Genomic DNA, 14353 nt, shown 5'->3' with positions numbered 1-14353 from the left:
ATCATTTTTTCAAGTTACCTCAAAACTTACATTGGTAGTAAACATAGTCGAATTTAGCACGCTATAACTCAAATTCACCTATTATTATTACCATTCTCCGTTTTTTTTCCCAATTATAGAAAATAAGGATAGTACACGGATGTAATTTCCAAATTTTGCGAAGCCTTGGCCTCAAACCTCAGTTGGAGCCGGTATGTGTAGGACTTTGGTACTTTGGTGGGCTGTGGACGCAACAAGCCATATTGCCATTAAAGGATTTTTACGTATTAACATACTTACAATCCGCAATAACAAGGTCAATATGTGTTTGAGACAATTGTCGAAGTTTTGGTCTTCCACAATAGTAACATATCTTAATCAAACTTCAAGTATAGTGTCACTTCAAAATAACCAAATGTCCCACATAGACAAAATAAAAGACCTTTACATACTCTATACTTATCACGCCCCTTGCAAGCTTTGATTAAAACTAGAGGTATTCCTTTAGTACGTACGCCGGTACGTGTGCACATGTTCGGGCCATGCCCGCTCGCGATTGTTCTGGATTATATATAAACTCCGCTTATCTTCTCCAGAATCCACAAAATGTGTTCATAATTCAAGTTTTGAAAGCCTTTACTTGGTAGCAATAAATGGATGGAATCATTAAAAAGGAATTGAATAACTTTCTTATGTTTGCTTTATAATGGAAGCAGAGGAAAGGAAAGGAAAAGAAGTGTTAGGAAAGAATCATTCCTTACTTTTCATCCTCCCAAATTTGCATTTTCTCACTATAAAAATGCATGAACGTGATCTAGTAACTATACAGCATAACAGTATAGGGAAACAGAAGGTAATTCAGCACAGGAATTGAATTAGAATACCAGCCTTGCAAGTTAAGCAGGCCTTGTTATTTCGTTCGAGCAGCGTCAAACAGCTCTTTCCACTTCTGTGGATCACTCCCTGGTCCATCTCCCTACAGAATACAACACCCAAAACCAAAAATATGAAACAATCTTGAGCTCCAGGTGGAAAAAGAGTCAAGACAGGTGAAAAAAATATACGGATTAGTTGTATAACTATAACTAACACCGTATGAAAAGATCATAGCACCCTTGATGATAAGCCTAACTTGTTAGTATATACATTATCGTGTAAAAAAAATGCACGACGACAATATAAATCATCTATGAAAAATGATAATGAAGGCTAAATAATTTTAGTACCTGAACAGAATTAATTTCAAAAATCTCCCCTTCTGTGAAATCAATATCCAGTGATTGTATACAAGCCTCGGCAACTACAAGTCTGCTTGCTTCTCCAACAAGCTTATCCCCTAGTCACAATCCCAGATATCATTAACAGATTTACCCTTGTTACAGTTACTTAAGGCCTCAAAGTTGGCACCTTAGCATACCTTGGTCTATGAGGACAGCACGGCGCTCACCCGCTGTAGCTTTGAGTAGAGTATTGAGATCATATGAGGTATACGGGCCATCAGTTAACCTCCCGGGTCTGTGGCAAAAACAACTTCAGTGAGAAATTTATAAACTACAGGTTACACTATATTAGAATGTTAAGATCAATATTATGTTTATGATGATCTAATAATGTTCATACAAATTGTGCTGTTTGTCAGTATGTGTATTCTCTATTATCCTTGATTATCCTCCGTGAAATACCACATACCAAAACTATCAAATTCTAACAAATTAATCAAAGATTCACACTCAAACCTGATTATAGTATAAGGAATGCCAGAGTCACGAAGAAAATCCTCTCCCATCTTTTTGTACTTCAGAACACCAAAAAGATTCATGATGCTGCAGGATGAACATGAGAAAAGATGTTAACAACATACTCTGTACTAATTAAAAGTTTGATCAAATCAGTCGTCAATTCTCAAATTATGTATATATGAAGTCATACCTCCATGGTAGTTCATTGGACTTGGTCACTCCAACTGATGAAACAAGAACAAATCTTTTCAGAGTCGAGGGCAGTATTGATATGAGGTTTCTTACTCCATCCCAATCTTCGGAACAGTATACAAAAGTTATCAGTCATCAGCACAAATATCAGACATTTGTACCAAAAAAATGCACAATGTATAGGTTGCCACATAATCTAAGTCGTAATCCCTCTGTCCGGAAAATTGTCATACTGTCTCAAAAAAAAAAAAAAAAAAAAAAAAAAGATAGCCCTATCATCGTCCCACCACTTAAATCTAAGGACATATTAAGGAAATCCAGTCATACACCATACTCTTTCTAGGAAGGGTGGCAATCTTCTTATTTTTAACATCCAACAATTTCCGAACAGAGGGACTATATACTAGGGCTGAATTCTAGCTGTAGCAACCTTCCAGTGTTACATTTTATGACTTTCTAGCAAGTGGTCAGCATGACAGGATTAAAGAGGCAACATACCAACTCTCTCGGGTGTATTATCTCCATCCCATCTTCGTGAAGGAAAAGCTGTTGTCCCTGTGCAGCATATAACATGTGTGACACCCTAAATGGAAAATTTTGTCCAGAATTAACCAATATTATCAGTCTACTGGTTTAATCAGCATTGTAAACTAGATTGAATTCAGTCACTGTGTTTTCATTAGGACAGACCTCGAGAATTGATGGATCAAGATCCTCTTGGTTCCTTGTGTCCCCCTTACACACCTGTCAGAGTTCTAAAATCTCCTTCAATATAAACTTTAATCTCCACAGGAAAATAAATGAATTCAGACACTATGAAAAACTAAAATCTATTTCACAACAAGATAAACATGTTAGCATATTAAAATTATTACCTGTAATTTCTCTTCATCTTGTTCACCAAACAATTTGGTTGCCTTTTCAGGATCTCGTAATAAGAGACGTACTTTGATATCGCGATTGAGCAATGATGCCACTACAATCTGCCCTGAAAAGAAACAACAAAACGTACGGTTAAGTCTCATAGATGAAATGTTATGACAACAACCATAATCACAAGGAACTATATTGTATAAATACTACATATCTAATAAACTCGACATATTCAACAGAAATACAGCAATTAGCATCCAATTTGCCCCTTCAATCATTACACTTCATTACAAGACCAAAACTTTCTATTTCATGTCATTCCAAGATGTAAACATATACGAAGTATATATATTAATGGACCAAATTACAATAAACTTGTGGAATACATGAAAAAATGATATTAATTATTAACCCTTTGAATCCTAAGGGTTCCTGTCATGGGGGCATCATATGGACTTCCTGATTTACTATTTTCAAATTCTATAATACACACAGGTTCTCCTGAAATTCATTACATAACATATCTCAATTATAGGTGTAGTTAGAGAGTCTAGTATACATGGATACACACGACGATAGTTCTACTTAGGGAGTCCATTATACATCCGGGTGTACCTAAATCTCACTCGGGTATTGGACTAAAATCTAATAAACGTTCGTTTGTTTATTAGGAAATATTTCGTACAATTTATACGTGATACATAAAAAAAAAAAACCAACAATCTAATCATGGCAAAATCAACCCTAAACCCCACCCAAAAAAAAAAAAAAAAAAAAAAAAAAATTACCAACACCACCAGTGCCACCAACAACAAGAACCAACTTAGAAGTTGAAGCTGAAGGGTAATTGGATGTCTCTGAATCGGATGATTGAGCAACATCTTGTTTCACAGCACTAACGATTGGAGATGATTTTATGGAGAAATTGTGCTTTGAATAACAGCATTTGTAATAATAATTTGTGGGTATCAAAGAAATAGGAATAATTGATTGAAAAAATGATGGGTTTCTTTGATTTTTTATGGTGTAAGCTGGAATTGGAGGGAATGACAGTTTTGTTGCTGCCATGAAATCCTACTCACTGAATGAGGACCTTATCCGGTTTATTTTCTTTGGGGGTTTTAATATTTTTATTTTTTTGAAAGATTATATGGGTTTATAATCTTTATATTGTGATTGTTGTGACTTGTGAGTCAAATTCATTTTTTTTCAAGTATGAAATAGAGGGTTCAAATAAATACCAATACACAAGTACACAACAAAATAAGTTCAAGTTTCAATAAAATTGCAAAATAAAATGATCTGATATCAATGTTACACGGTACGTTGGACGTTTGGGAACGTGATACGGGAACGGGAACGCGGAACGTAGGCTAAAGAGTTATCGGGACGTATGTCTGTAGAGTTCCCGATTTTTTAAAAATTGGAATTTTCTTCTTTTTTTTTTTTTTTTTTTTTTTATACATATATAGAATTTAAATTTATTACATTATTTACTTTCTTTGGATCCTACAATTACCCATGCGTATCTTTTTCTCAATGCAAGGAACTAAAGTTTTTAATGTTTTTATAAAAAAGAAAAATACATAATTGTAAACTACTTAGGGCCTGTTCTCATACGTTGAAATTCAGTTCAGCTCCTAATTTCTTTCTCTTATAAAATATTCATTTCAGCTCAGTTCAGTTCAGTTCATTTCAGTTGGAGCTGAACTGAATTTCAACGTATGAGAACATGCCCTTACTATACAGTTTATACTAGGCATTAAGCACTAAAGTATATAAAAAATAATAAAATAAAGAAAAAAAATAGAAAAGAAATGGTCCACCATCTTTTTTAAAAAAATAAAAATAAATGAATAAAAAAAATGTTATGATGTATTGTCAACCACAAATCCACAGTTTACTTTTTCTTCCTTTTACACACTAGTTTCTTTGTTTTTCCCATTAATGGAATTTGAAACTTTAAGCCTTGAATTAAACCTAAAAAACTCAATAAAAGTAGATGATTCTTTCACTACAAATGGGTACTTCATCAAACACGAACCAAACTTTTTTTCTTGGATCTAACGAGGTTCAGTTGAACCCCCGTTGGATCCGCCCCTTATACGGCGTGGCCGACCACACGGAGTATAAGAATTTGTGATTGACATTACTCTTACAGACTTTTTATGAACATTAGTCTATGAAGATAACAAATCAAAACATAAGTATTCGATAAAATAGATGTTGAATGGTTGTTATTTATACGTATAAAACTTAATTAGGTTTTTCTACATAGTATTTTTATGTAATTGACTTTTTCAATTTGTGCCCAATGTTTTTTTATATTACACATGGTAGTATAATACTTGTCATTTACAATTTTAACACACCATGCCTTTGTTGTTAACCTAACGTTAAGTAATTTCGTTAGTGGCTAGCTAATTATTTCTCGTTTTGTGTGCCGAAAAAGGGTTCCGTTAAGATTTTAGGGGTTGATTATGTTCTTAAGCATCCAAATTGAGCTCGAAATTGGCAAAAGAATTAAGTAATTGAGATCCGACACCACCAAACTTCTATCAACAAAACCAGAGCCCCAATCCAATCTGAATCGAACACCACTCCCTCACCCACAATCTCTATCACAATCTGGACACCAACCACCAAAACCCCCACCACAAAGCTTCCTCATTCCCTACAACTATTTCGGTGAAGAAACAGAAGTAACTTACCAGTGTTTTTGGGGGTTGCTATTGGGGTTTTAGTGGCAAGGTGGGGTTCCGATGTCTTAGAGGGGTAGGGTTGGGTTGCCAAGGAAAGCAAAGGCGAGGATGGGGATGGGAAGGCAATGGCGGGGTCTGGGTTGGGGATTTTGGTTTTTCAATTATTAAAAAATAGAATAAACCTATTAAAATCCGACATGTGCCAATAAATTTACAAACCTAAGAAAACCGGTTACTAAAATCATCCAAACGGTCGGAGATTGTTAGAAGAAGATTAGAGCGAAAGGCGAGATTGTTTTAGATGGAATTGTTTTTGAAACATGGAGCAAAGATGGAATTATTAGTTTCCAATTTTCCAATTCGATTTTGTTAGTACTAACTATTAACATTCTATTACAATTAGTTTCAAAGATTTAGAATCATTTTGCCGCCGAATTAACCCTAAAACCCCTTCATGCTAATCACCAGTTCATCTCCTACTAAACAACTCCTGCCCCATTTTCCCTCTCCTCGCCGTCATCACCGCCGCCGACCAACAATCAATCACCGCATCGCAATCATTCGAAGTTCCACAACAATGGATTCAGCAGCAATTTCCAGACTCTCTAACATTACAAGACACCTTTATCCTCAACCTGCTTCTTCTTCTTCAACCTCTCATCTTTTCAAGGTTTTCCCTCCATTTTTTTCTATATTGATTTTTATGGGTTTTTCAATTATTGTATGTTCTTACTATCAAATCAATGAATGAAGGAAATTTCAATTGCATTTATAAGTTAATCAATATTTGTAGGGTGGATTGATCAAAATTAGCCCAGAAGTTTCTGATGCTCTATCTAGTGGAGCAGCTGTTGTTGCATTGGAATCAACTATTATTTGTCATGGTATGTCATGTATCATTGGTTGTCGGCCCGTCTTCTCGGGATTAAGGCTTTGATATTGTTGTTGTCATTGTATGATCAACTGAAAATCCCTTTTATTCAATTGTTAATTTGTATTTGTTGTTATAAATTGAAAGTGAAATTATTGTTACTAGTTAGGAAGATATTGAATTGCTGTTGAAACTATGGTTTGTTTAATTGAAAGGCAGTTTGGGTAATTGAAAGTAAAATTGATCATGGTTTTCCAATTGTTCTTTGAATTTTTGACATTTGGATTTAGCTTGTTAATTGGCTGAACTACGGTTTTTATGGGTTATTGTGCAGCTGGTGACTAATTTAGCTAAGTAATTTGGGTATTGAACAAGAACTATGGGTGGGGTGTGAGTTTAGGGTCGGGCCTGGTTAATTTATAGTTTTTTCTCAGTGTGTGTGTACTTGGATGTGCAAATTTCCTTTTGTGCTCGTCCGTAAGCTACACTCCAATGAAGTGAGCGAGTTGAGTTATGGTTGGATAGAATGAAATAAAGGCAATTTTGTATTGTTGAGTTCTATTTGCCAATATATGCATATATGATACCATTGCTGATTGTGGTTTGTTTATGATGATATTAGGAATGCCCTACCCTCAAAATTTTAAAACTGCAAAGGAAATCGAAGCAATCGTGAGAGACAATGGAGCGATTCCTGCAACTATTGCTATATTGGATGGAATTCCACGTATAGGTGCTTATTTTCCAATCATTAAAATATATGTTTTACTCTTACTCTTGTCCATAATGACTTTGCATTTAAATATAGTCTGTTGATATTTTTTTAGATGTCCTTTTTATGTCTTTTCATGCTCATAATTGAACTGAATGTTTCATCATAGTCAACCTGACATCAATGCTGTCGTGGAATATACAATCATTATTAAGCAAGCTGGAAAAAAAATGAAGTGTTGTCTTTAGTCTCTAAGGTGACTTAAATCAATATTAGGTCTCCAGATTGAAGAGTTGGAGAGGCTTGCTAAAACAGGAGCGCAAGTTCGAAAGACTGCTCGTCGTGACATTGCTGCTGTTGTAAGTGTCCATTGTATATTTTGCATTATCTTCGTAACTTCCTTCACCCTTTGCCATCTACGACTGATTCTTTATGTACGTTATTGTTTCTAAACACAGTACCTTTTGTCACTTTTGTTCTGTTAGAATCAGTGCTTTACTTTAATCATTGACACTGGAATTTGTGCATGGTGATCTCTTACGTAATCAATACTTCAGTCCCCATTTTTTTTTACTGTCCTCTGTTAGGACGTTAAAGTTGTTAAGTTCGAATGGAGCAAACCCAGAGGCAGTGAAGGAAATAAATTTTTCTTATAATACTTGGGAAGTTTTTAATACATTTTTTTTTTGGTACCGAGGCTGAAAGAAACTCTGTTCCCAATGGAGTTAAATGATTTACTATGAAGCTGCATATGATTGTAGCGTTCCAGCATTGGGGTTGGGGGGGGGGGGGGGGTAGCTAGGTATAGAGTGATATTCATACTAGTTTTTTATCTGAACATGCTTTGCGAAGTGCACCATGCTTGTTCTGCCATCTTGGTTATTTCTTAGCACTATTCCAACATCATTTGTTGGGAAGAATTGGATGTGTAATATGATAATAAGAGCTAATCAACCCATGTAATATGGTTAAACTGATTCAAAGACATTTAGAGATGACCAGAATACAAGCTTTTGCTCCAATTTTTTTGCCTAGCACCATCTTATGTCAGGTATAGTCATGGATTGTGTTCTCTGGAGAGTCTGGACTCTGGACCCAGAATACAATTTAGCCACCTACAAGTTTCCCATCTTCTTTTTGTCTGGCTGTCTGAAAGTTAGATGAATCGAATATAACTATTTATTGTTATTAGTAAAGCAATAATATAATTGTAGTTTCTTATTGTCCATGTTTAGTTTATATAGAAACAGCTGCTGGGAAAATCTAATTCGTTAAAAGTGATTTATACGTGAAACATTTGCTGTTATCACTTGAATGGGTAATGCTGTATATGTTAAGACTCTCCCTCGGCTACTAAAGGCATTAGGATAATGATTGTCATGGTAGCATTGTCTCATAAATCCTACTAATTCTGACCTCTCTGTAGAGCATAATAGCATATACGAGCTGCTATTACATATTTGATATTTGTCTGCTTATATTTCCCGTGTTAAGGAATCTAGACATCTCCTTATTGCTGAATCTTCTCTTGTGTACTGTGCTCACTTTCTGCCTGCAAATCTCTGCACAAGTGTCAAGTTGCTTAAATTGCTTTGGTTGTTCTCTCAAGGATCATAATTCCGCGCAACTCTTAATTGTCTCGCTTGGCCTAATGTTTCTTCAACAAACAATTGTGTCTTGTACATGCATGCACAGAAGTTTTAGTGTCATTTAATGTCAATAACTGATCTCATGCCTGCTTAGGTTGCTGCTGGAGTAGATGGTGCTACAACTGTTTCAGCAACAATGTTTTTTGCCTCAATGGTCAGCCTTTTCCCCAGCAGCAGATTGCACAACATAGTTCTCTGTGTCCTTTCCTATCTTCATATATTGGCTTACTGTCATGATTGCAATTGCAGGTTGGCATTTCCGTCTTCGTGACTGGAGGAATTGGGGGAGTACACAGGCATGGAGAGCAAAGTAATTTTACCATTTCTAATGCTGTGACATTTATACAAAAGTTAGTATACTTAGCCTAGCCTAATTAGGTTTGAAAGCCATAGGGAAATAGCACTCCAGCCTCATAATTCATATTGACATTGTCGGAAATTCTAATAAACTGAGGTCTTCTCACTTTCCATTTTACTTGTTTTTTGCATTGATAAAAAAAATTGACCTTTTCATTCAGTGTATCTATTTTCAGGACTAATTTATAATGGCTAAATAAATTCCCGTACATCTTACATGCTTCTTTAACCTAGAGTTAAATGGAAGCAAGCTTTCTGCTATCACACTGCAGACAGCACACCCTCTTTAACCCAATTTGACTGAAGACTCTTTAGAGCTGTTGAAATAATGTTATTGCTGTTGACCTGTTGTTGTTACATCAGATATTGATTTCTATCTTGATTGTGGTAAATCATATTGGCTGATTTTCTAGTTTGACAATGCATAAAATTGTTTCTAGTGTATCTGAAGCACCAGGCGTTTATTAGCTTGATGGATAAGACATTGTTTTCAGAATGCTGTAGTGCATATAGAAGTTTATAGAAGCCGGATTTGCTTTTATAGTCTATGTGAGATAGTCAAAAACATTCCTTGTTGTGCAACAAATGGTACTTTCTGTTAATGGCTTGTATTTTTCTGTCTTAGCTTGTGCAGAGGTTTGTCCATAACCTTCCCCTTCCACCCCCTCCGTGACAATGCTTTATGCCGATGTGATAATTTGTTGACCTGTAATCATGGAATAATTTCAATATGTGTAAAGGAGTTTTATCTGTCACTTTCAGTAACCAATATTTTATGCTTGATTTTGATTTATCCCTTGCAGCCATGGATATATCTTCTGATCTTACTGAGTTGGGGAAGACGCCAGTAGCCGTGGTCTCTGCTGGTGCTAAATCAATACTTGACATACCTAGAACCCTCGAGTATTTGGTGTGATACCTTTGAAAGATTCAGACTTTGTATCACTTTCGCCGCTGTTATCAATACTCAAGGTCTAATTTTATCCCATGTGTTTGATGCAGGAAACTCAGGGAGTGTGTGTTGCTGGATACAGGACCAATGAATTTCCTGCCTTTTTTACTGAAAAGAGTGGCTGTAAGGTACTTTTGGCATTTCTATATTTCCACTAATTTTTTGCAAGTGGTAAAATTGGAATCAGATATTTGTTTTACCGCGTATAATATTGCCATCAACTCTTGTTTGTTATCTATGTTTCTTAGAGTTCTATTCTGAATAATTTAGCTCATACACAACACATATGTAGAGTGTACCTCAAGTACCTTTAATAACTGATCTCATGCCTGCTTAGGTTGCTGCTGGAGTAGATGGTGCTACAACTGTTTCAGCAACAATGTTTTTTGCCTCAATGGTCAGCCTTTTCCCCAGCAGCAGATTGCACAACATAGTTCTCTGTGTCCTTTCCTATCTTCATATATTGGCTTACTGTCATGATTGCAATTGCAGGTTGGCATTTCCGTCTTCGTGACTGGAGGAATTGGGGGAGTACACAGGCATGGAGAGCAAAGTAATTTTACCATTTCTAATGCTGTGACATTTATACAAAAGTTAGTATACTTAGCCTAGCCTAATTAGGTTTGAAAGCCATAGGGAAATAGCACTCCAGCCTCATAATTCATATTGACATTGTCGGAAATTCTAATAAACTGAGGTCTTCTCACTTTCCATTTTACTTGTTTTTTGCATTGATAAAAAAAATTGACCTTTTCATTCAGTGTATCTATTTTCAGGACTAATTTATAATGGCTAAATAAATTCCCGTACATCTTACATGCTTCTTTAACCTAGAGTTAAATGGAAGCAAGCTTTCTGCTATCACACTGCAGACAGCACACCCTCTTTAACCCAATTTGACTGAAGACTCTTTAGAGCTGTTGAAATAATGTTATTGCTGTTGACCTGTTGTTGTTACATCAGATATTGATTTCTATCTTGATTGTGGTAAATCATATTGGCTGATTTTCTAGTTTGACAATGCATAAAATTGTTTCTAGTGTATCTGAAGCACCAGGCGTTTATTAGCTTGATGGATAAGACATTGTTTTCAGAATGCTGTAGTGCATATAGAAGTTTATAGAAGCCGGATTTGCTTTTATAGTCTATGTGAGATAGTCAAAAACATTCCTTGTTGTGCAACAAATGGTACTTTCTGTTAATGGCTTGTATTTTTCTGTCTTAGCTTGTGCAGAGGTTTGTCCATAACCTTCCCCTTCCACCCCCTCCGTGACAATGCTTTATGCCGATGTGATAATTTGTTGACCTGTAATCATGGAATAATTTCAATATGTGTAAAGGAGTTTTATCTGTCACTTTCAGTAACCAATATTTTATGCTTGATTTTGATTTATCCCTTGCAGCCATGGATATATCTTCTGATCTTACTGAGTTGGGGAAGACGCCAGTAGCCGTGGTCTCTGCTGGTGCTAAATCAATACTTGACATACCTAGAACCCTCGAGTATTTGGTGTGATACCTTTGAAAGATTCAGACTTTGTATCACTTTCGCCGCTGTTATCAATACTCAAGGTCTAATTTTATCCCATGTGTTTGATGCAGGAAACTCAGGGAGTGTGTGTTGCTGGATACAGGACCAATGAATTTCCTGCCTTTTTTACTGAAAAGAGTGGCTGTAAGGTACTTTTGGCATTTCTATATTTCCACTAATTTTTTGCAAGTGGTAAAATTGGAATCAGATATTTGTTTTACCGCGTATAATATTGCCATCAACTCTTGTTTGTTATCTATGTTTCTTAGAGTTCTATTCTGAATAATTTAGCTCATACACAACACATATGTAGAGTGTACCTCAAGTACCTTTAATATGAAGATAGTGGCAGTAATGAAGCCATCAAATTTCCAACAAATACTGTTTGATACCTTTTTTTCTTATTACTCCATTCAAAATAATTCACATCACATATGTAGTATAGTTCACATACCTTTATGATGAAAATAGTAGCACAGACATAGCAGCTTATTTGGCTTCAAGCTGTGGTTTAGAGATCGTTTTCAAGTGATTACATTTCAATAGCTATGGGAGTTTGTATGCATTTATCTGGTTTCCGTTAATTTTCTGTCATATACTTTTCACTTGCAATGCACTTGAGTTCAGGTCTCCTGTAATATGCTGTACCTGTACATAGCATAAACCTTATAAAATCTATGTCACCTAATATTTTGTGTTTTTAGGTTTCTTGCCGCGTGGATTCCCCAGAAGATGCTGCCCGGTTAATAGGTGCATGACAAATTTTTTACAATATCCTTGATTCTAATGCTGTACAGTCCTTGTTATTCATATTACTGATGGCAATCATTTGGTTGCAGAAGCCAACACAAAACTCAATCTCGGAACTGGTGTGCTAATTGCAGTTCCTATTCCCAAAGAACATTCTGCTTCTGGTAACTTTATTGAATCTGCAATACAGAAGGCTTTGATGGAAGCAAAGTTAGATTTCTTCTCAGAACAATGCTCAACTATTGATATAGTTGCTTGTAGTGTCCCTGTTTATTCCTTACAAGAATTCCTTTGGAATATATTTTCAGGGAGCAAAATATAAAGGGCAGTGCTGAAACTCCTTTCTTGCTTTCAAGAGTGAATGAGTTAACTGGAGGAGCTTCTTTGGCTTCTAGTATCCTTTAAAACCCTTACAATATGACGAGTTCACTCATCCCATCCCCCCCCCCCCCCCCCTCCCCCCACCCCTCCTCCTCAGACAAGTGTTTTTAAAATTCAAAGTTGAAAAATAGTTATGTTTTGCTTCAGTGTCTGACACAATTCCAATGCCTAACTGACCTGAGTTTTACACGAGTTGATACATTTCCTTGACTTGCATCTAGATATCGCTCTTGTAAAGAATAATGCCACCACTGGTTCTAGGATTGCTGTTTGTCTTGCCCAAATGAGAGGATATGGTGATCAAGTTAAATCTTAATGGTTGTCTATGCACCAGGAGTTATTTGTGGCCTGGCTACGGTATCTGACAAGGTATCTATATCTCTAACTCCATCATTCTGATATGTAATCACAGTTTCTCTTGCATATATCATATATTCTGTGCTTATAAGTTTGTCACTTCTGATCATTATTTGGGGCCATGGATTCTTGTTTCTCCCCTTAATTTCCCCCGTTTTGGACTTTTGGTGGGGCTGCAAAGTTATATTCCATAACGTGCATCTTTAGATCAACCTTAGCCCTATAAATTCATAATGAAGAAGAGTAATGCAGGACATTGGCCTATTCCAAGAATGCTTTAACTATAGATGATGTGATTATATGAGAATTATTTAGGATGTCTGGAAATAGCTCGCCTTTTTAATATAGTATCCATTGTATGTCAATTAAGATGACAACCTGACTATTTTGTGAAATCCTGTCATAATTGGGATAATGTGACTTCTAATTCTTGATGGATGTAATACATTATTGTGGATAGAAATAATCTTTAGCTGATGAATCATTCAGCGTTACTAATATAGTTCCTTCTCCTGCAGCTAGGCTATGTCTGTTTCATACGACTCATGACAGAAGTTGATGGCTTTGACGATGCAACGTTCATCAGGGTGCATCATTTTCAATTCATCGCGTCATATGGCTAGAGTGTGGCTGCATATGGCTTCTTATGAGGCGGTTGCTGTCTTATGCTGGATTGGAAACGATGAATCTTTCAGGGAAAGCCTTACTCATATAAATCCACTGTACAAACTGTATGAATTTTAGCTGAGAATAAATGTTACTCCTATGATTTAGTGTAAGTTAGAGTTTAATAATAACATTGGGGGTTGCATATTTCAAACAGGTGAACGTGGGTTTCAACAAAACTTCCACTAAATTCATGTGATTCCAAAGACAATTGGTCATCCAAATTAAGTTGTTTGTCTGCAAGTTTCTGTATTCAAGCTGCATTTGCAGTCCCACTATAACTACATTGTTTAGTCAGTCGGTTTTACAGCTGAACAGTCAACCTAATCATAGATATTTATGTATTTCTAGCATTCCTAATCTTTATAGATTCCTTTATATATATATATATATATATATATATATATATATAAAAGCATTCCGTATAAACACGGTTTGTTCAAATTTTAGACGGTCAAGATTAATAAAAACCAAATGCGAAATATTGATTTATATGATCATAATTCCAATTCTTGACTTTAGGATTGTTATTGAGCTTGTTATCATGGTTTTGGGATAGAAATTACTTGATTTTAAATAAGTGTGGAAAATTGTATTATGTAGTGTTCCATTGTGACATTAATGATGGTGATATACTTTCTA

The 14353-nt window shown here is 35.6% G+C and overlaps 2 protein-coding genes across 3 annotated transcripts; one reads left to right on the top strand and one right to left on the bottom strand.

Annotated features, from left to right (window-relative positions):
* Positions 1–637: 637 nt before the first annotated feature.
* On the bottom strand, positions 638–3932 carry LOC145628484 (uncharacterized protein At5g02240-like). The gene is made up of 9 exons (XM_081680782.1): positions 3572–3932; positions 2786–2898; positions 2601–2654; positions 2409–2493; positions 1909–2014; positions 1716–1802; positions 1397–1494; positions 1206–1315; positions 638–955 (listed from the first exon to the last, which is right to left on the bottom strand). Exons 1-9 carry the CDS (start codon positions 3849–3851, stop codon positions 890–892), a joined length of 999 nt encoding a protein of 332 aa, XP_081536908.1. The 5' UTR covers positions 3852–3932; the 3' UTR covers positions 638–889.
* Positions 3933–5371: 1439 nt separating this feature from the next.
* Positions 5372–14038, top strand: LOC145628483 (pseudouridine-5'-phosphate glycosidase-like). 2 transcript variants are annotated; one of them, XM_081680781.1, is made up of 17 exons: positions 5372–6155; positions 6279–6369; positions 6979–7089; positions 7345–7427; positions 8812–8871; positions 8967–9027; positions 9878–9984; positions 10077–10154; positions 10364–10423; positions 10519–10579; positions 11430–11536; positions 11629–11706; positions 12262–12307; positions 12397–12517; positions 12616–12701; positions 12910–13057; positions 13568–14038. In XM_081680781.1, the coding sequence occupies exons 1-16, from the start codon at positions 5940–5942 to the stop codon at positions 13002–13004; spliced, it is 1461 nt and encodes a 486-aa protein (XP_081536907.1). In that variant the 5' UTR covers positions 5372–5939; the 3' UTR covers positions 13005–13057; positions 13568–14038. The 2 variants fall into 2 exon arrangements, with proteins under 2 accessions (XP_081536907.1, XP_081536906.1); XM_081680780.1 differs by having other exon boundaries at positions 5373–6155; positions 13564–14038.
* The last annotated feature ends 315 nt before the right edge of the window (positions 14039–14353 follow it).

The sequence above is a fragment of the Chenopodium album genome, chromosome 4 (genome assembly GCF_948465745.1).
Source record: "Chenopodium album chromosome 4, dcCheAlbu1.1, whole genome shotgun sequence".
NCBI classification, from domain to species: Eukaryota; Viridiplantae; Streptophyta; class Magnoliopsida; order Caryophyllales; family Amaranthaceae; genus Chenopodium; species Chenopodium album.
Note: the sequence above shows the minus strand (reverse complement) of the source record. Positions and strands in the feature narration are given on the sequence as shown.

What these genes read in the sequence shown, in the direction of transcription:
- LOC145628483 (XM_081680781.1), top strand. Translation starts at nt 5,940, where the DNA reads ATGCTAATCACCAGTTCATCTCCTACTAAACAACTCCTGCCCCATTTT. An exon ending in CTGAAAAGAGTGGCTGTAAG is followed by an intron (nt 10,155 to 10,363) that starts GTACTTTTGGCA and finishes ATGCCTGCTTAG; the next exon opens with GTTGCTGCTGGAGTAGATGG. An exon ending in AGATGCTGCCCGGTTAATAG is followed by an intron (nt 12,308 to 12,396) that starts GTGCATGACAAA and finishes ATTTGGTTGCAG; the next exon opens with AAGCCAACACAAAACTCAAT.
- LOC145628484 (XM_081680782.1), bottom strand. Translation starts at nt 3,851, where the DNA reads ATGGCAGCAACAAAACTGTCATTCCCTCCAATTCCAGCTTACACCATA. An exon ending in TTGATCCATCAATTCTCGAG is followed by an intron (nt 2,494 to 2,600) that starts GTCTGTCCTAAT and finishes TTTTCCATTTAG; the next exon opens with GGTGTCACACATGTTATATG. An exon ending in TCCAATGAACTACCATGGAG is followed by an intron (nt 1,803 to 1,908) that starts GTATGACTTCAT and finishes TTCATCCTGCAG; the next exon opens with CATCATGAATCTTTTTGGTG.